The sequence below is a fragment of the Aquarana catesbeiana genome, linkage group LG03 (assembly GCF_042186555.1).
Source record: "Aquarana catesbeiana isolate 2022-GZ linkage group LG03, ASM4218655v1, whole genome shotgun sequence".
NCBI lineage: Eukaryota > Metazoa > Chordata > Amphibia > Anura > Ranidae > Aquarana > Aquarana catesbeiana.
This window is the reverse complement of record NC_133326.1, coordinates 546,042,125-546,063,430: the sequence shown is the minus strand read 5'-3', so window position 1 is coordinate 546,063,430 and position 21,306 is coordinate 546,042,125. Positions and strand designations below refer to the sequence as shown.

At 41.4% G+C, this 21,306-nt stretch overlaps 1 protein-coding gene across 1 annotated transcript in view; it reads left to right on the top strand.

The window, feature by feature from the left end:
* The window catches only part of LRP6 (LDL receptor related protein 6), a 143,936-nt gene that overhangs the window by 44,757 nt on the left and 77,873 nt on the right, over positions 1-21,306 (top strand). Inside the window, exons 4-7 of the mRNA XM_073621513.1 lie at positions 7,966-8,162; positions 11,386-11,517; positions 15,829-16,225; positions 19,553-19,724. Coding sequence (XP_073477614.1) covers positions 7,966-8,162; positions 11,386-11,517; positions 15,829-16,225; positions 19,553-19,724 — 898 coding nt within the window. The remainder of the gene's footprint in view (positions 1-7,965; positions 8,163-11,385; positions 11,518-15,828; positions 16,226-19,552; positions 19,725-21,306) is intronic.

Below are 21,306 nucleotides of genomic sequence, written 5' to 3'. Positions count from 1 at the left end.
CCTAGTACATAGTTGTAATAACATAAAATATATGTCTATTTGTGTGCTTAAATGTTTGGTTCTGTTTTGGCACTCTTGTTACACGCTGCATTACAGATGATCACTTTTGCTGTCTGGGTCAGCTGTCTGATCAGTATGCTGTTTAGGTCTTCCATGTGCTGTGTGTACCTACTGTGATGTAGACATCTTTCCCTTCAGTCCCCTGATCGTGAAAGCACATTAGAAGCGCAGTGCAGTAGAACCTGATTTATAATAGAACATTGAGGTAGTGTTAAACCTTTTATTGGTGGAGGTGAGCTCTTTACATAATGTAAGTATGCATATCATACTTGTACATTATAGCTCACCTACCCCTTACTCACTTTTTTCAGTGTTCAAGTGATCCTAAACACACACTATTTAACTTACATTGTCCCTTCTATTTCTGTATGTGGATGTCTTTTATTTTGGTTCAAAAAAATAAAATTAAAATCCAAGTAGCTTTTCATAATCGCTATACAGCTGTCACATGACCCAGCTCTCTCCCAGCCTGTCTGCAGGGAAACATAAGCAGGAGGAGCTTCTAGTCCTCTGCTGCTGATCACATGTTCAGAATAAAAAGCAGCCTTTGGAATACAGAATATAAAAATATCTATAAGCTGTTTTTTAAATTGCCTTTTAAATGTATATTTAAAAGCAAATCTTTATTATTTTTTGGCAATAAGATGGTGGGGGCTGAACATTGTAAGGAACTATCTGTCTCAGTAGCTCCCTCCTGCCTGCCGTATAGTGAAATGACGGATGGGCAGGAGCACTCTTTCCTTCAGGGAGGATGTCCTATCACGCCCTCCCATTCAGGGCACGCAACCTAGCGATCTGTGGTCCCTTGGAAACAGCGGTAAAGAGCCTTTACCATCACGGTAAAGAGCCTATGATGTAAGCTCTTTACCATGTGATCAGCTGTGTCTGATGGCTGATAACAGTGTAAAAAAAAAAAAAAAAACTGATATAACAGTGCTGTAGCAATAACGCATAGGGAGAGGAAAGACGGTGGGAGTAATGGTTGAATAATATATCAATTAAACAAGTAAGGGGCTATTAAAGTGATAGGTGCAAAATACCAAAAATTAGATAAATCAATGAATGAAATAAGATTAAAATTGTATATCAGTTAATAAATTATAGATGGTTCATCCTAATTAATTTCATGTGATCCTTAAAAATGTTTAACATAAATCATCCATAATTTTAGTGTGAAAGGCCCATACAATATACAATCTTCGTGCAATCTCAAAAAAAGTGGCCAATTTGTTCCAGTATGGCCTCAATATGAAATTGCCCCACATCTCCTCACTATTAGGAGGTTAGCCTTGCTTGTTTGGTAAATGTACCAATACTCCTCCTCTCCAGGCTGTCCTGTCTCCATGGTCCCAATCTCGGGTATAGAGGTAGTCAAAAGGAAGCCTAAAAACTCCAATAGTGTAGGGTGCTAATGTATTTTTATTTAAAGCACTCTAAAATACTGACATGTACAAGGTTTAAATGAGCAGTTTATGCAGAAATCCGATCTGACCTTCCAACATGGCATTCTATGTTGGAATAATGTTTTTGTGGCCTAAGAAGGCTGTATTTCAGATTTTGTGAAGTCAGTGTTTGAAGAATAGTGACACTCTACAGTCACACACACACACACACACACACACACACACACACACACACACTACTGCTGAGCTCCTGCCAACTCTGCTGTGTAAAGTGCTGCCAGCTTTCCTGAACTGTTTGGAGTGATGGAATTCATTCACCCATTAAGAAAATAAAGCCAATCCAAGAGATAACTAGAAGCAAATGTATCTGCCTCTGGTTGCCATCTGACTTGGCTGGGAATGTTTTCTCTATATTCTGTACAAAAAGTGTAAATATTGTATAGCTCGTTGACTCTTTAACATCTCTTGTAGATATGTGGATACCTGGGAATAGCTATGGTGCATCTGTAGGATGAGTGCCAAGAAGACACTTGTCTCGTTAGCGTTTTCCCCTCGACTGCTATGCCGTCCTGCTAAATGTGAAAATGCAGGTCATTGTGCTCCTGAGTCGCAGACTACTGCAGCCTTGTTCACTGGCTATCGGTACATATAAGAGTGAATGCATTCTAGTCAGTTGCTGTTCAGCAGCACTGTGCATACCCTTTTGAATCTGTGTCTATTTATTTTTAAGTTTAAGTTGACTTTAGCCAAGTTGCATTGTTTTCTGGTTAGTGTTGGTAGCAATTTATTTGATTTTACTTGTCAGGATTTGCCATTAAACAACTTTTTGTGGTGGTCATTTCCAGAAAGATTTATTTACATAGCTATCGCACCTTATATAGACGTGTGACCGCTGCTCTTCCTGTCCTTGTTAGCCTCTCCACCTCTGTACCAGCAGGAAATGATTATGTGTATTACATGCACCATTAACAAATACTTCCCACTTCACATCATGACTCTGGATGGAGAAGGCTGGAAGAAATCCCTTATTCACTGCATTATAAAATAAAAACACTCTGCATCTCCTTACAGAATTTTTTGGACATGTGAAAAGGGATCTGATATTCATCCTCATTAATAATAATAGTATGATGTTCTCTTGCTAGTGTTGTCAGATTTGGCATTGACAGATTTCTGATCTCTGTTGCTTTTAAATGCCTATGCATGAAACAAATAATTTACCTCTTAGCTGAGCCTCTTCTCTGTTCTGTAGGATTTAATTCCTCTTATGGACAGTTGATGTCCACTCCAGTGATGCAGACTCATAGAATTCTGGTGTAGATCGTGTGTCACTATGGAAAGGCACACCTAAGGCAGCCCAAATATTAATGATTGATTTTTTTTTTTTTTTAATTTAACCAGTGGGTTGACCGAAAAAAAGATTCACTTTTTTTTTGTTTTTTTGTTTTTTTTCCCTTCCACACGTTTGAAGTGAATGGGAAATTGCTCACACTGTACTATAGGGAAAAACCCAACAGATTGGTTGTACGGACATCGATCAGGTCTCTGCAGATGGTGTAAACAAGGCCTTAGACCGTTGGAGCAAAGGGGAGAAGAGTCTGCAAGGATAGTATAGTGGTGGTGAGGATCAGCTAGGTGGAAGTGCTTTATCAAGTCCCCTAGACAGAAATCCGCCAATAAACCTTGTAGTGCATGCGCTGCAGGGTCTTGAGAATTCAGGTTTAATGGCTCATACACACCTGTGCTTCAGGTCAGACAGCCGATTCCTGTGGCAGGAATGACATATGTATGTGACTAGCTGTGGCAGGAAGCCTGTACAAAGCAATGACAGGCACTACATTTGTACGCAGTTTTTTGATGTGTCTATACATTTAGCTGGTACCTTTGGTTGGGAACAGATTAGCCTTGGATGCAATTATCTGTCCCTAACTACAGGTATCTGCTCAATGTGCAAACAGCGGTGGACAGCTGCAGCTCCTGTCAACCTGTTACTGCTTTGTACAGGCTTCCTGCTTCATCTGTTTGCATATGCCTGTCATACCAGTTGCAGGAATCTGTTGTCCGGTCTAAAACGCAGGTGTGAATGAGCCCTAGGAGCCCAGTTATTAAACAGTGGTACGTCTTTACCGTGGCTTTTCTACTGCTAGCAAAATGCTCATTTTATAAAGCACAGCGCTGTTTACTACAAATGTGCTTATCTTCTCAGCATGCTTTAATTGTTTTACAATTTGTAATTGTATATGCACCTAAGGACAGCTCAATTTGTGATTTAATGCTGGCTCTGTTCATTTGTGCCTCTTTAACCTGGCCATAGATGGTTTGAATCTCTGACAGTTCAGCAGGGACAGGCTGAGATTTAAACCATCTATGGGTAGGCTGATTGTACCCAAGTTGATCCGTCGACCAAGTTGGGTTCAACCAGCATGTCAGATTTTTACATGTGATTATTGCCAGAAGCTATAGCCGCTAGCAAAAATCACTGTGTTCTCCCAGCAGGTACGGCTACCTGTACCCCGTCTTGGGAGAACCCATTAGCTCTACGGGAGGAATTCCCCCATCAACAGTTGGGCTGCCCATAGATGAGTCAGGTTTGTTTGTTTTTTTTTCATTCAACCAATGGGTTGAAGAAAAAAAAACTGACACTGTTCCCTCATCCACACACTCAATGTGGATGGGGGAATCCCTCCTGCTGATCTATTATATTCTGACAGCGAGGAGACTCTCACACCATTGGAATATACCAATCAGCCTGTAGCACTGATTGAGCAGGGAAGTTGTACAGAAGTTGATCTGTACAATCACAATGCCCATACCATACATGGATAGAAAATGTTCCAGTCCCTGCTGAACCTGCCATATTTATATCCATGTATGACCAGCTTTACTCCTCCACCTAGTACAAGTGTGTTAGGCAGTATCTGTCCGAAAAGAATAGACTTCCTGCATTTCTTGTACCCAGAGACCATCTGATATTAGCCAAGGATTTGAGTTATATGAGGGATTTTGGGAACAGCAGTAATTTGTGGCAAACAAGAGGTATTTTTTTTTCTCCAAAGAACATTTGATTTAGCAATGCAAAGATGTGCATGTTGATTCATTGGAAATGGAAGGTTCACTTAAAATGATGACGTTACCCATCTCTAGTACAAATCGCAGACTGCAAACATTACACAGGGGGCCAAGTGGGCCCTGGTCGAATGAACTTACGATTAAAGTTATGGAGAACCTATAGTTTCAGTGGGAAAGGGGAGATTGCTGTGACTAGGGATGTTTGTGAGAGTCTCAGACCATTTCCTTATCCTAGGAAATCTTCCTTTCCCTTTTTGTTGGCTGATTTACCCAGGAATTGAGGTTTGGGCACATATTGTATTTTGGTTGTGTGTGTGTGTGGTTCCAGAATAGGCAGAAACTGCACTGGAATAGTTAACGAGGAATATGTCCAACCAGCGTGTTTAGTCTTCATACTCCTTCTCCAGGCCTTTGTTCTTCCCAGGGGTTGGTGAACCTAAATTTGTTTTATTTGTAAGTACCAAACGGTTCCAGCTGTGAGGACTCTCTGGCTCAGTTCAAACCTGTTTACTTTAGCTGGCTGCTCACCTCTGGGGGATCTGTTTTTCATTGCTCCCTGTGTCTGATTACACTTGTGATAATCTCCCAAAGCTCCAGGCAGGAAATGGCAGCGGACCCAAGCCGTACTTTCCATGATTTTCCATAAAGTCTCCTTTGTTTCACTACGTTTTCAGACTGATTGCATAAAGAGTTCCTTGTGACCAGCTACATGACACAAAATCACTCGCTAGCTTTCATTTGAAGCAGAATGGACCCTGATTAGCGAGCACAGAAATTTACATGCAAATATTCAATAGGTTATATTTAATACTAAAGTCTGGGAGCTTTCCTGAGAGGCCTTACAATGGCTTTCTGAGAATGCTAGAAAGTATAAAACAGCGCTGGCAGCCTATATTATACAATAGACATCCTAGTGATTAGTGCCATATACATCAATGTGTTTGTGACATACAAATCAAAATACATCAAAATGATATAATATATATAATATGCACAAATCTGTAATGTGCTTGGTGCTTCTATAAAAAAAAAAGTACAATGGTGCTCCAAAACTTTGCGAAATGTGAGGTGACTCCCCCTTTGGTGACCCCCACTCGCCAAAAACAATAGACCCTCAGCTTCACAATCTGGGATCAAAAAAGACAGTGATCTATTGATCTGGGGGTATGTAGGATGGTTCCTCAACAAACTCTTCCAAGAGGGTGCTTTGTGACAGAAAGGATATGCCACACTCCATAGATGGGGAAAATAGAGAAAAAACTCCTAGTGAAATACCGCTAAACATAAATTATCAAGCGCCACTTACAGGATATTTGGCAAAGACAGGCATCAGTAAAAAAAAATCCGAGTCATCAAAGTATATCCTTTGACGACTCCCTGGAGGAGGGGTGAAAGGCACCAACGTATTTCCGGTTCATGCTAACCATTGACACAATTTCTGCCTCCGTGGAACGCACGCCACACAGCGGCGAACTCTGATGTTTTTTACTTAGCACAGTGGCTGCAGTTTTTTATTTTCATTTTTATTTTTGATTTAGTACTTCAGTTTTGAATAGATTTATTTCTGAGAATGCTGTTCACAGTGTAGATGTTTTATTTGATTAAACGCCTTTCAGTATTGCAAACAAACACCAGACTTTTCCTTAAAACAAAAAACAAAAAACTAAGTGTAGAGTGAGCACAGGTGGGCATATTATTGCAATGTTTTACCAAGGTTAATAGTATTTACCTTGCTGCGGTAAAAAGAAACGACTTTCATTACTCCCTGTGATATCATTACCAAGCTCATAATGGCATTTGCTGGGAGGTCAGTTCTTATGGACTTAGGCATGCCCCCAGAACTACTTTTCCAAAGAGCCCTTCCTCTATACAAAGTGTGTGAGCAAGTTCTTGCGAGTCAAGGCAGTAGCATTGTTTTACTGTGAAAAACATTCACACACTTGTACCTTTTTAATGTAAAAAGCCATCCTTGAGCTCTAGTCGTCTATTCCTAGGCCAAAGATGGCACTGTTTATGTGGACTACAATGATTAAATGAATGTGCCTACTGGTAATTTGACGGATCTTAAGGTCTCTCACTCTCTGAAGTTCTTTGAAATTCTGCATGTTACCGAGTGGTAACCGAGCCGGGAACTTTCATCACTAGGGTCCCCCTGAGCCTGCAGTTGCATATTTAAATGTTAATCAATTTTTGGTAACAAATTGAGATAAAGGCACGCTACTGGGGGCAGCACAGTAGTCCTGCGATTAGCACTTCTGGCTGAAGCACTGGGGTCCCTGGTTTGTTTCTCATGGAGTATGCATTTTCTCTGTCCTTGCATGTGTTTCCTCCTACTCTGGTTTCCACTCCAAACATATATGCTGGTTGGTTATTGACTGATAAAATGCTCACGCAGAAACGCCCTATAGAAATTATAATCGCAATGAATACATGAGCCTTACTCTCATTCGATTTAATATATTTTTTTGCTGGCTTTAGAAGTTCATGAACTAATTTCTTTACTTTTCCCTCAGCCAAATGAGTTTGCACTTAAGTAGAGTGTCTAATCTGTAGCATAAATGCAATTATACTCTTAATTAGGGCCGAAACAACTAATCGATTAATCGATTACTATTTTCATAATTGATTAATCAGCCAGTAACATAATGGGGTTAAAAAAACTAAAATTAGCCGTTTATAGTACAAAAAGAGCAAATAATCTCTACTGTAAATATTAGTTTCACTGTTGCACAATAAAAAAAAACGAAGGGCTAATTTTAATTTTTTTTTTTTTTTTTTAACTCTATTATGTTACTAAATGTCTTAGGCCTGGTTCCCAACCCATGTGTTTTTTGCAGAAATTGCACTACAGTTCATTTAATGTTCACATCTATGCTTTTTTCAGCTGCTGTGTATTTGGAAAGGGTCAAGGACCTTTTTCAATGCAAAACTGTGCTTTTTTGGTTCAATATACTTCAATGGAGAAGCTGCAGAAAAGCATGTAATATTACAGTTCTGTTTGAAAATCTGCAAAACAGTTCGAACTTTTTTTTTTTCTTTATATAAAAAAATTTGATCTGAGTCCGATGATATTTACCAGATTCAACCTCTAATAGTATATAGAGTATATCTCTTCTGTCTGTTATTCTCAGAGTAGAATAAAGATTTTACTCCCTAACCATCTAGTTGGTTATTTATATTTATTCCTGCGTATAGAGATATTTAGGAATAAATTGCCTTTTTTTAAACTTTACATATTACCTAAAATTATACACCACACTTTTAAGGTTATTAACCAATTAATCGAATAATCGAAACAATAATCGGCCAACTAATCAATTATGAAGATAATCATTAGTTGCAGCCCTACTCTTAATAGTGAATGACTGAATATAAAATATTTTGCAGCCTTGTATGTATCTTTTTTGACTTTTCCCTTTGCATTTTTTCTTAGACAAACTGTTGTGAAAGGCTCTCTCCCTCACCCATTCGCTCTGACTTTGTTCGGGGACACAATATACTGGACGGACTGGACCACGCACTCTATCCTGGCGTGTAACAAGTTCACTGGAGAGGAGCGCCGCGAGGTGGACACCAATATCTTTTCTCCTATGGACATCCATGCGTTCAGCCAGCGGAGACAGCCAAATGGTCAGTACTCATCCATGTTTATTCAGTAAAGCAGATTTCAGTTTAGAGTAGCAAAAGTGATTTAGTTTCAAATTATTGCCATAATTTTTAAAGAGCAACTGTCATCACTGTCCCGCTGCGGCTCCTCCTCTGACCCGCTATTGACTCACCGACCGTCCCATTCACTTTAATGGGAAGGCTGGTGATGTGGCGGCAGTAGGTGAGTGAATGCCCGCTAACGGACACTGCCATGATGGAACTGAAATGACAGGTGCTCTTTAAATGTAAGGACTTATTCTTGCTGGTAGTTAGAATCTTTAATATTTGCAAACAAAATGAAGGTTTCCTATATATAATAAGCTGTCAGGTTAGTAAAACAGTGATATCAAGACCAATTCAATCATACAGTTTTTATAGTGTACATTTGCAAAACAATGGGATAAAGAAATAGAGTCTACCAAAAATGTAAATAGTGCACAATATACAGCCTCATGCTACATAACTAAGCTCCATTTCATGCTGAATAAACTATATTATTAATGTATCCTAAAGGGGTTGTAAACCCTCGTGTTTTTTCACCTTAATGCATCAAGGTGAAAAAACACCTGGCAGTGACTGGCCCCCTAGGGCCCCCCCCCATTTTACTTACTTGAGCCCCGTATTTCCCTCACCGGGGACATGCTGTCCCTCTCTCCACGGGGTCCCGGCTCTTGATTGAATAGATTGATAGCAGCACATCCATTGGCTCTCACTGCTGTCCATTTCCAATGATGCGGGAGGCGGGGCCAAGTCTAGCAGTCGTGTCTATGGACGGGGTTATCTGATGCTGGAAGGAGCCGCCGAGGGACCCCAGAAGAGGAAGTTTGGGGCTACACTGTGCAAAACGAGCTGCACAGTGGAGGCAGGTATATGTTTGTTATTAAAAAAAAAAAAAAAAATCAGATTTAAATAAATTTAAAAAAATCATTGATTTTTATCCAGCCTGATTACTGTACTTTGCTCTTTTTTGCATTTACCAGGGTAACTTTGCACAGTGGGGACTTAATAGACATTGAAAGAGAAGTATGGCAAAAGCTTTTTTGGCCAAATTTTTTTAGGGTCACAGAAGTCCACTTACTTTTCCTCTCCTGTGACCCTGAATCAGCCCACAGTGGGCTAAAGCCAGCAGTCACAGAGCGTCTCCAGCCTCTGGAAGTATCCTGACCATATTGTCGGGATCCACCTAGCTGCCTGATTGACAGTTGGCTTGGACTCGTGGCTCCTGGCTGAGTGCTGAAGCCAGCTGTAGCCCACCCCCTCTTAAAGTATATCTAAAGGCAAAACTTTTTTTTTTTGAGTGCAGAGGGAGTAGAAAGCTTGACAGTTATTGCTTTGTGCCCCTGTTAAGAAGATTCCCCCTCTCTATTTGTCCTGCTTACCATTATTAAAAGATAATCCCAAATTTTAAGTTGTCCCCAGGAAAGTAATACAGGGGAAATCTTCCAATGGGGACAGTAGCTCTGGTGACCTGTGGGTCCCCAAGGAATTCCCTTTGCAGGGATTTCCTCTCACTTCCTGTTTGGCTATGGGACAGGAAGTGAAGGGAAATCTTCGTAATGGGACACAAATGGTGAAAAAAAAGTCACTGCCCTCTGTTATGAGAAGACTAAGAACTGAGCGATCAGCTGTCATATGATTACTCCGCTCTAATGCTGCACCATAGAGGGGAGTGGGTATGTGTTTTTTTTTTTTTTTTTTCTCTTTTATACCCTATACGTCTCCTTTTAACCACCTCCCTCCCGCTGTATGGACTAAGGACGGCGGCAGTGTGGCTCTCTCGTTCTGGCAGAAGGTCCTATAATGCAGCAGTCTCACTGTGATTGCACGCCCATGGATGGCGTGCAGCGCGGCAGATGCGATGTGTCCCTGGGGCAGGGCACAACCCCAATCTTGGTAAAGAGCCAATGACGAGGCTCTTTACCCATGTGATCACAAGGAAATGCTGGTTATCGGCTCTCCTTGCCTCACACTGACAGAGTGTGAGGAGAAGAGAGCCAATCAGCGGCATTTCCTCCCAGGGTAGACCTGTACAGATAATTGAGGGCACTGATTATCAGTGCAGCCCCAACAGTGCCCATCAGTGAAGGAGAAAAATTACTTATTTACTAAATTTTCTGTCAAACTAAAATCCTTTTTTTTTTTTTTTTTTTCAAAATTTTCGGTCTCTTTTGTTTAGCAAAAAATAAAAAATAGCGGTGATTGAATACCTTCAACAGCTCCATTTATGTGAAAAAAATATAAAATTTTAATTTGGGTACAGGGTTGCATGACTGCGCAGTTGCCATTCAAAGTGTGACAGCGCTAAAAATTGGCCTGGGCAGGAACGGGGTGAAAGTGCCCAGTATTGAAGCTGTTAAACTTGACAGTTTCTCATAATTTTCCTTTCTATCCAAAACTAAAAAGTTTTAAATTATTTGCTACATGCAAATACCTGCCTGTTTTTATAAAAGGGATTTTCCTTTTTCACACAGATTATCTTTGCTTTGCAAAGACTACTTTTAAAAATGCATTTGTTTTTACTGTGTTTTTCAAGTCCAGTACTGCGCTCAAATGAAGAAGACTTTGGGGCAGAGTTCAGATTGCTGATATAATGAAACCAAAGTCCTGAGGGAGCCTTGTCTCTAAGGATGATATTTTAATCACTTTGTGATCCTGCATTCATCCTCCCCACTGTTAGCATAGCGTTATGCTTACACGTGAGATTGAGGTCCTCTGTAAACAGCAAATTAGCAAAGCTTCCAAAATGGGACTCCCTAGCCAAACTGCTGCAGGTGGGCCAAGTGTAGGCTTTCTACTTTGAGCCTGGGTTCACACTTGTGCGATGCAGATACCGCATGTGAATGACACAGGAATCGCACCGCATTCCTGTGCACATCGCATGTGATGACTTGGTGCGATTTAAGCCATACATTTTGTAAAGCTCAAATCGCATCTGCACCAAAGTGGTGCAACACCCCCCCTGAATCGCATCACATGGGTAGTCACACCCATGCGATGCGATTATGGCAATCACACTGCGTTTTGCCATGTTTCAGGTTGTTGTCAATCTAACATTCACACCGTGTGGTTGCAATGTGGTGCGGTAAAAAAGGTTTGTGGCGTTTCCCGCATCACGTAAGTGAACCAGGGCTGAAAGTGAAAACCGTGTTCACAAATTGTATCTGATCGTTGTCTGATTTACATTTTATGTTCCTTTTTTTTCCAGCTACCAATCCATGTGCTGGTCACAATGGTGGCTGTTCTCACCTGTGTCTGATGTCACCAGCAGAGCCTTTCTATCAGTGCGCCTGTCCCACGGGTGTGCGTCTCAAGGATGATGGGAAGACCTGCATGCATGGTAAGCTAGACTAGATCTTCCTTTTTTGAAAAAACAGCATGAGGTTGGTTTATTTGTTAAAATTACATAAATTGTATTTCCTTTTACAAATTGCAGAAATGCTCTCTACGGTTTTGAAACTGTGGGGAGTTTTTTTGGCGTTTTTCTTCTTTGTTGCTTCCCATGTTGGCCTATTTTTATATTTTCCTTAAACCTTCACAGACCTCTTCTACTTTTTTTTTTTTTTTTTTTTTTAAATTTGGTGAAAGATGTAAATGTCAGTTCTATGTAAACGTTGAAAAGTTAAAGGGGTTGTAAAGGTTTGGATTTTTTTAAATTAAAAATAACAAACGTTATACTTACCTGCCCTGTGCAAGGGTTTTGCACAGAGCAGCCCAGATCCTCCTCTTTTGGCGTGCCCTTCCAGTGCTCCTGGCTCCTCCCCTGCATCGGGTTCCCCCACAGAAGGCCGTCTTACCTGGGTGTATCTGTGCAGGTGCACTCACTAGTCCTGCTAAGGTGTTTTGTAGTCGGGCGGGGCCTGATGGGAACTAAGTGACCATTTTCTCAATCTGGCCCTCCTTGCTTTTGATTGACTGTACATGATAGTGAGCAGATCCATAGCTTTTGTTCAGTCCAGTAGCAGCTTTCAAATCCAACCAGTGCTACATGGTGTCAATTCCCCTTCGGGATTTCCCCAACTAACAGTTCCCCATTAGGTCTGCCTCCCCAAATATAGGCAATTTAATACTTGGGTAAAGACATCACCATTATCCTGACCCCTTTGTTTACATTCAGCTTTGGGCTGGATAATCTCCTAGCTGACAGCTGAATAGGGCCTGGGATAGAGCCCTGTGCAGGAAGGTGTCACGTTCATGGCAGCTTTCCAGCACAGACATGCTCTACTCTGAGCGATGACTGACCTCTGTTTGCCAGCTCAGAGCTGGTCTTAATTACCGCCAGTTTCCTAAACTGCAAACTGGCAGGACCTCTTTAAGAAAATCTCTGCCATGGTGGCAGTTTCTTAAAATGGCAGTAGTAAAAACTGGACTGGCACAAATGTTTGCCTGCATTAGGCCCAGGTATTTTTTAAAGTGACCTACTGCCAAAAATCTGTTTTTAAATGTTATGCTGATTTCTCTAGATTGTGCTGCTGTTACAAAACATGTTTTGTTTTTGCTTTCAAAATCAATTTCAGACCTCAAAATCTGTTTGAAGTTGGCCGTTAAATTGCTCTGAACAGGTTTATCATGAGGCAGATGGTTTTTCCTTTTTTTTTTTTTTTTTTTTTTTTACATTTTTGTTATTTGGACAAATATGTTGAAGAGTGCTGCTTGTCCATTGCTGAGTAACCAAGGAGGACAATAGGAAATTCTCTCCCTGTCAGAACACAACAGCTCAGCGAGGGAGATCGCTGTACCAACACCATGGTTAGTACAGTGGCTCCCGACCGCAGCTGTCAGTTGTTTTTTGTGCAACCCACGGGGTTGCACAAAAAAAAACTGTAGTGTCTACCCGGCTTAATTCTTATTTCACCTCACCATCTGCTAGATGCAAAAATAATTTATATAGACTATACGACCCAAATTAACCCCCACACCTCCCTCTGCCCCTGTAGATCATGTTCAAGCATTGTGTGTTTTATTTATTTATTGTGTGTTTTATTTATTTTTACCTTGTTGCTGTAGCAAAAAAAGAAAAAAATCTTTGTTATTCCCTGAAACATCAGTCTTGTAAAATTCTTGCAGGAACAGCTGCTGGTGCTCAATTCTTTTCTGACATAGGCATACCCCCAAAACTATCTCCCAGGAGCCGCACGCACGCACACACTCACGCACACACTCACACTATGTCAAGGCACCAGCATTGTTCTGCCTGAAAATAAATGTATACATGTGAGGAGGTATAGAGGGGTTAGACCTTCATTAGGCAGATTTGACACCACTTATTGACATTTCAGGCAATATTTTGGCTCACAACAGGAAGTTAGGAGCTCACTAGAGCTCCAAACGGGTATTTTTCTTGCAGCATTTTAAAGAAACAAGACATGGGGAAACCTGCTTGTATTTTCCCAGACATACACTTCCAGTTTTAGGTGGGCCTGTCCTCTTACTGTCGGGGCACAGTATGTAATGTACATACATTTGTTTCTATGATGTAAACACTATGGTAATAGGTACCAGCTGTGTAGCTGGGGAGGGGTTAATATTGATACCACCTGGGTGATGTGTGTAAGTGGGGGGACCTGTCAGCATAGTGGCACAGCCCTGCGCAGTAGGATAACAATCACTTCACAGCTGTTCACGGCTGCCTTTTGTCTGGCTCCTCTCACGCAACTGCAGCTGCCTCTGCTATTAGTCAGCAAGAGGAAAATGGCAGGTATTTACAGGGCAGTGGTAAATCTGTTCTCTGACTACCACCTGTATTAGTCTTCAGGTCTCTGCCACTTTTATAGAAATGTATGTGTCACCTCCTGGAGCCCCTTTGGGCTGTCCTCAGCTCAGTCTGAATCTCCCTCCCTTGTCTGCCACTGGAATGTTGGACCTGCCCCTAGATCAACATTGAGGAATGTTTCTATGTGGGCCCCATGTTTGTGTAAGGGGGGTTGGGGTGCTTAAATACAGTCATTCCCAGAGACTTTGCAGAGGAGGAAGCAGTTGTCACCAGACTAAACAGTTTCTAGCCCTGGATCTGGTTCCTTGTGGACTTAAGTCTGGTGAACAGGGCTAAAATGTTGTGTGTGTGTTTGTTTTTTTTTTTTTTTTTTTTTTTTTTTTTAATGAGCCCTGCATGTTATCCTTGGAAGAAGGCTACAGAAAGCTTCAATCATTAATTTTACTACTATGGTCATTGCAAATCCTTGTGCATGCACTGCCGATTTTGAATGTTTTTCATAATGTAGAGCAAGTTCTTTGTTAGTGTACCTCACATAAGTTTTCTAATGGCCCTTCTGAGTAAGGGTATCTAAAATAAAGCACACAGTATTTGTTATGCCCTGTTCAACTTGCAAAGGTAGCGATGATTTTAAATCTGATGATTTTTTTTCTTTACATGAACCAACAAAGTGGTAGTTGGGGGGCTTATGGCCTTAAACCCAATGACTATCGGCACTCACAATTACTACAACTGTTGACTTTAGATTTAGGGTAGCAAATGGAAGTTAGAAACATTTTGACCTGGAAAGCAGCCTATGGAATGGCTGTAGCCTTCATTCTTCTCTTGTATATGATTCAGAACACTGTGGTCATTGTTCATTATAAAGGCTAAAACACACAGACGTAATTAAATGATGCCTGTCTATGTTGGATTTTGCTGCCAGAAGCCACATTGTCCGAGTGCCTGAGCTCTAAACTTTCTAAATTAGCAAAGCTAAAAAGTTGACAAAAAAATTACTGAATTATAATAGCACCAATCATATTTTGGTAGACACTGACAAGTGAAATCAGGTATGAGCTTCTTTTTATCTCTTTGGAACTCTAATTGACATCCATTCTCTACTTTCAGCAAGTATTTGGCTAGCTTACCATTTAGTACCGACTTTCCCCACTTTTGTTTGCTCTTCCCTGTTCCTCTTCATGTTTGTCTCACGAACAAACCCTTTTACTGAAATTTGAGTTTTAGGAAAATGTGTGCCTGATAGGAGAAGATTAAATTAAAGATCAAGAATTACTTGATTATTGTGAATGTAACATAATAGCAGAGGTTGAGAAATTAGCTTTACAATACATTCTTTTAGCCCACAGAATTTTTTGTGGCTTAATATAGGATCCTATATGTGCATGTAGACCTATTTTCACTTGCAGTTTGGGCAAAGGCCGGGGGTATACACATGCTGTGATGCTTTGCATCGTTGCAAAGATTATCCCCCTTATCACGTTGGTGGGCAGTGCTGCAAATGATTGCGACCTATTCATGTTGATGGGGTTGTGCTGCAGCAGCAAGCCGAGCGCAAGATTTGTTTTTGTGGTGTGTTATCCCCTATTGAAAAAAGCCTGTTGGCTGTCAGAAAAAGCATTCAAGAGGTGGCAGTATCATCTACACTCCTGTCGCTCACCCCCTTGCTGCTCTGTAAAAGCGGTCCACCTACAATTGCTTTTCACAGACAGCACATGTGTAAGAAAGCACTAAGAGTGAAAGATGCATAAACATTGACTATTGGGTATATTTTTGGAATTCTACCAAAGTATCTAATAGTGAACATGCTACAAAAGCACTGAAGCCCCTCTATTTGTAGCTGTAACAACCACAAAGTAAATTGTTTAGTAAGCAGAAGTGTAAAATGTTTTTATATAGTACCATAATTTTGCCTCAATGTGATTAATTGCTTTTCAGGTGCTACAGAGCTGCTGCTACTTGCCCGGCGGACAGATCTCCGGCGAATATCCTTGGACACCCCTGACTTTACTGATATTGTGCTCCCTCTGGATGACATCCGCCATGCCATCGCCATAGACTATGACCCAGTGGAAGGTTATATATACTGGACTGATGATGAGGTGCGAGCCATTCGACGGGCTCAGGTTGATGGTTCCTCCAGTCAGTTCATTGTTGTCTCTCAAGTATCTCACCCTGATGGAATCGCTGTGGACTGGGTGGCTCGCAACTTGTACTGGACAGACACGGGAACCGACCGCATCGAGGTGACGCGGTTAAATGGAACTATGCGCAAAATTTTAATATCTGAAGATCTTGATGAACCGAGAGCTATTGTCTTGGATCCAACAAATGGGTGAGCCGTCTTTGTTTTTTTTCTGAGTATATTAGTGTAAAGTGAATCTGAACTGCCCTGAATACAGTCTTAAGATGACTAGCTGAAACACTTGTAATACTTATTTTAGTCTACAAGCCCTATTAGTCTTAGGACTCTCTGTGCTTGGGACCACAACTTCTTTACAGATCCTCTGCTCTGCCAAATAAGAGTGTCCCTACTGGCTTCTGAAGCACTGGCATTTGATAGTTGAATGACAAAGTGGCACTTGGAGCTGAAAAGGGGTGCATGCCTTCTGGGCTTGGAGACTGTCGCTGACTGTGTCTGTGGAAGGGCCCACAAACTGATACACCTACAGCCTTTTTGTCGCAACTGGCACCAAAATACCCCTTGTTATAGCCTAGAGAGAGCAGTGATGTGTCTGCCTCAGTTGTGTGGCAGTGCTAGGCCCTAGAGCACTATAACGGGAGGGCAGTCACATACTCCTCTATCTGCTGGAGACGTGGTTATCAGTGGGTCAGAGGGGGGTCCTTTTCATAGACATTGTCACTTTGCCAACTTGAGGACATTTTACTGCTTGCATTGCAGCACAATTGCATTTTCAGGAATGGTCTGATTCAATTAAATAAGAACCAGACAGTATCATACTTGCCTGTGAACTTTACAGATCTAATTCACTATTTGTTCTAGTTAAGCCCCATTTTCAAAAGTTTAGGACTTAAGGCCGGTTTTGGGCAGTGACCGTATCCGAGAAGTAGCATGAGGCCAGCTCCTCTGAGATGTTTTTGGTTTGCATATATGCAGCCTGGACATTGGATCCCCCTCCCCCAAGGTATAGACCCCCCCTGTGGGTTAGTGGAGCCTTTTCCTTTTGGAACTTCGGTCTCCAAGTTATATTCTGGTAATTGCATTGTTTCTGGACTTCAGCTGTTACTTTTTTAGCAAGGTTTTAAAGGTTACAAATCTTATACATCTTTCTGGTTGGTAAAATCATGGGGAAAATTTTCGATTTGCTTACAAGTCTTCAAGTGTTTAACACTACTCACACTGTAAAACCTGAAAATAACACTTTTCTTGTTAAAATGGTAATTAAAGTGGTTGTAAACCCTCAAGGTTTTTCATCTTGATGCATTAAGGTGAAAAACCTTTTGTGCTGCTGCTCCGCCCCCCTTCTTACCTGAGCCTGATTTAATCCAACGATGTGCACAAGCGCAGCGGCTCCAGCCACTGTGTCTCTCCTCATTGGACAGATTGATAGCAGCAGGAGTGAAGGGTGGGGCTGAGTCCCACTGTCTGTGTCAATGGACACAGCAGTGGGACTTGGGTGCCCCTATTGAAAGCAGCTCTCCGTGGGGGGCTCCCGACTGAAGAGAAGGGGCCTAGAGCATCGGCGGCCCCCGTTTAAAGAAATTGGTTCATAATTGCCTCTTAAGCTGGCCATAGATGGTTTTAATCTGTGCTAGTTTAGCAGGGGCCAGCCGAGATTTGAACCATGTATAGGCAGGCTGATTGTACCCAAGTTGATTAAACCATCAGTTTCTGTACAACCAGCCTGCCGCATTTTACATGCAGTTATTACCAGCGGCTTTAGCCGCTAGCATTAATCGATGTGTTTTCCCGGCAGGGATGGCTCCCTGTGCCCCTCTGCCAGGAGAACACAATGGCTTCGACGAAGGGATTCCTCTATCAACACTGACTGTGTTGATGGGGGGGGGAATCAAGCGAAAATGGCATCAGCTATGGTCTGCATGTGGCTACAGGAAAGAAAATCGATAATTTATGGCCGTCCTTACAAAGGTTGGCCATAGAAGAGTCAGTTTTTTTTCTTCTGTTCAACCAGTGGGCTGAATGAGAAAAACTGACTTGATTCCCCATCAACACACTTTATGTAAATAGAGGAATCCTCCTTGCTGAGCTTCCCCGCTGGAGGTTAATAGGGGAATCGCACCACCTATGACTGGCTTTATTGCCCACGTTGCAGATACAGCTGCTTGAACTAGCCAACACTGCAGTAGTGTAATATTCTTGGAAACCTGTTACACGATGTGGTGTCTTCCACTGGCCTCGTTGTCACTACAGGACACAGTAGTGACATAGAGGCCAGCGGATTGAACAACCAAGCATGGTGGGTGACTAGGCAGCAAACATACCTAGGAGTGCAAAGAATAGTGAAGATTTTTTTAGTTGTGGTATCTTGGCATTAGTTTAGATCTGGGCATCAGGCAACAGAGGAGATAAGTAAATCTCTAGTCTTTGCATGGAACTCTTTATTTATTTAGTGACCGCTTTTAAGTGATGCTAATGTTTTAAAAAGAAATCCTTTTTTAAATATGTATTCTTATTTTTAAGTGCCTTTTGTGTGTTGTGTTTTTTTTTTAAATGCTGTTCCTCATCCAGCTTTGTATTAGAGGGTGTCTAAAATCTAAGTTTTTTTTTTTTTTTTTTCCTCCATGGTTGCACTGTGTATAGTGACATAACCATCCTTTCTTGCTCGCTCCTGAGATGAACTAGGGGACTATAGATTGAGACTAGTGTGCATAGAGCGGTACATGACACCGCAGTGAACGTAAACTGCTCATACCAAATAAATGAGAGTGAGGAGGAAAGTTCGGGAGCTGGCAGAGGTGGTAGAAAAACACAGTAAGAAACTATTAATCCCAAAACCAAAAAATGTAATATATTGCAGCTTAACGGTCATTTCATGTGGTGGCTGCGTTTAGTTTTTTTTTTTTTTCACCTGGTGATCTGGCTGGTAACGCACTTCCTGTATTAGTGTGCCTACGCTCTGGATAAATGAGCACAGGGGCACCTTTGGACAGCTGCATTGTCAGTCTGGGGGGGGGGGGGGGTTCTATGCACTAGCAGATTTAAATAAACTATCAATTTGAAGCCAAACTCCAGCTAACACTTTAAAAGCAGTTACAGCAAAAGTTTTTTTTTTCTTTTAGGATAAAAAGGTTTTACATAAAAGCTGATCATTCTAGGGACTCCTGTCAGTGGTAAATAGTTTCTTATCTCTGTAACTGATACATCTGCAAGAGAGCTTGTTCTTTTGAAAAACAGACTTACTGGTTGGCTCACCAAATGAAAATAAGAAAGCCTAAAAAAAGAAAACTAATGCAGCCATCACATTTTAAGAATTGGTAATCTGCAATATAATGCTTGGTTTTGGGTTTATTACCCCTTTAAGTTTGCTGGAGGACAGTATTCCACTGAGACTCAGGCATGGATATATTCACACATTGTGTATTTTTTCAATTGATTGGGTCAGTGCCCCTGTAACCATTAGAAAGTTTTAAACATTTCCCAAAGTCTTACAAGTCTTACATAACTTGTATTTTTCTACAGCTACATGTACTGGACCGACTGGGGAGAGAACCCAAAAATCGAACGTGCTGCAATGGATGGCTCCGATAGGGTGATTTTGGTGAACACCTCCCTAGGCTGGCCTAATGGTCTTGCCTTGGACTACACAGAAGGGAAAATATACTGGGGAGATGCCAAGACAGACCAGATAGAGGTGGGTTACTTTTCGGCATGGTTTGGATTGTCTATGTGCTTGTTCACCCCAGTACCGCAGCGCAGCTGGGTGAATAGAACTTTATGACGTTTCACTCAAGGTTAATGTATATAATTTCAGATCCCAACAAGTGTGTCCCCCCACCCCACCCCTGGTTATTTTGATATAGAGACTGTTTGTTCTGCCCCCGAAAAAACTAATTATAAATGTGATAATGGCACTTTTTATCTTCTAGTTGGTGCTCAAGTCCTGTGAGTGGCTAATAAGCTGTATTGGATTGTAGCCTCTATATGAGCCTACTGCTGCCTATATAGTTATCTGATGTGCTATCATTCATCAGTATGGAAACCTCTTTCATTGATGGAATGAGTGTCTGTGGCCACAACATGACATTGTTACAGCAAAGCTGCTTTTCTCAGGTGCTTGCTGTGACTATTGTAGACCAGGCTGGGCTTGGGAAAGCTCTAAGTTGCAAAAAATATATATTTTTATATACATACGCGCACACCTTTTTTTTTCTATTATATCACTTTTCCCTCTAAGTACAGTAATTACTTTGTTGGTTCTCTGGCAGCTTCTGAGACATCGATAAGCTGCCCATGGTGGTTAATGGAACCCAGCAGGGGGGTTCAGAAGGAGGCCTTTGTTCCCCATTTTATCTGGCAGCCGGCAGCAGACAGAACCAGACTGTCTCTACAGCAGTGACATTAATCTTGCTCAGTTTTCTCAGAAAAGATGGCTGCCTCTCATTGTGGCACACCAGCGGGGTGTGGGAGGTGCAATTATTATAAACTGCACATCAAGACTTGCTTAACCTCATGTCTGCCAGCCCTTGTAGCATTGTTTATTTCTGTTGTATTGCAGATATATCATCTGCTTCAATGTGTAGAGTTTCCATATTCATGTCCTATTCACATCGTGTAAACATTTTAAACATATCTAAATGTGCACTTTTGAAAATGTGCCTTCCTGATCTGTTTTCAGGTTATAGAATTTTCAAAACCTAAGTAACAACAAAGCCAGTAGCTGCTGGGTCTATATCCTCAAATATTCAGAGTATCAAGCCACATAGTGCTTGGAGGAAATCTTCTCAAACAGCAAAAAAAAAGCCTTCTCTAAATACTAATACCTACTCTAATAAATGCTCTGTGAGAATCCTTTGGTGGTCTGCCAGACTATGTATGTGGGCAGTGATATAACTGTTAATTTAGCTGTATAGGTGCAGCTGTGATGTCCCAGGAATCAGAGAATGACCTATTCCGTGTGAAGCGTCTCACAGGTGGTGTTAATGATAACTTTTTAACCGCTGTTTGGACATTTTGCACATTCAGAGAGGGGAGGGTTCAAAACAAGCTCATGGCTGCATTGTGGGCATACAAAAAACACCCTGAGGGGTCCAATAGACCTCTGATGTCTCAATAGAGAGGACCCATCTCCTTCCCAATGCTATCACACAGAGGGCTTGTGGGAAAAAAATCTATACTTTCAACAACTAAAAAGAAAAATGTAACAAATTTGAAAAGCAATAACTAAGTCGCCCTTCACAAACTTGCAATTTGTAACTGTGCTTACATGTGTGGGA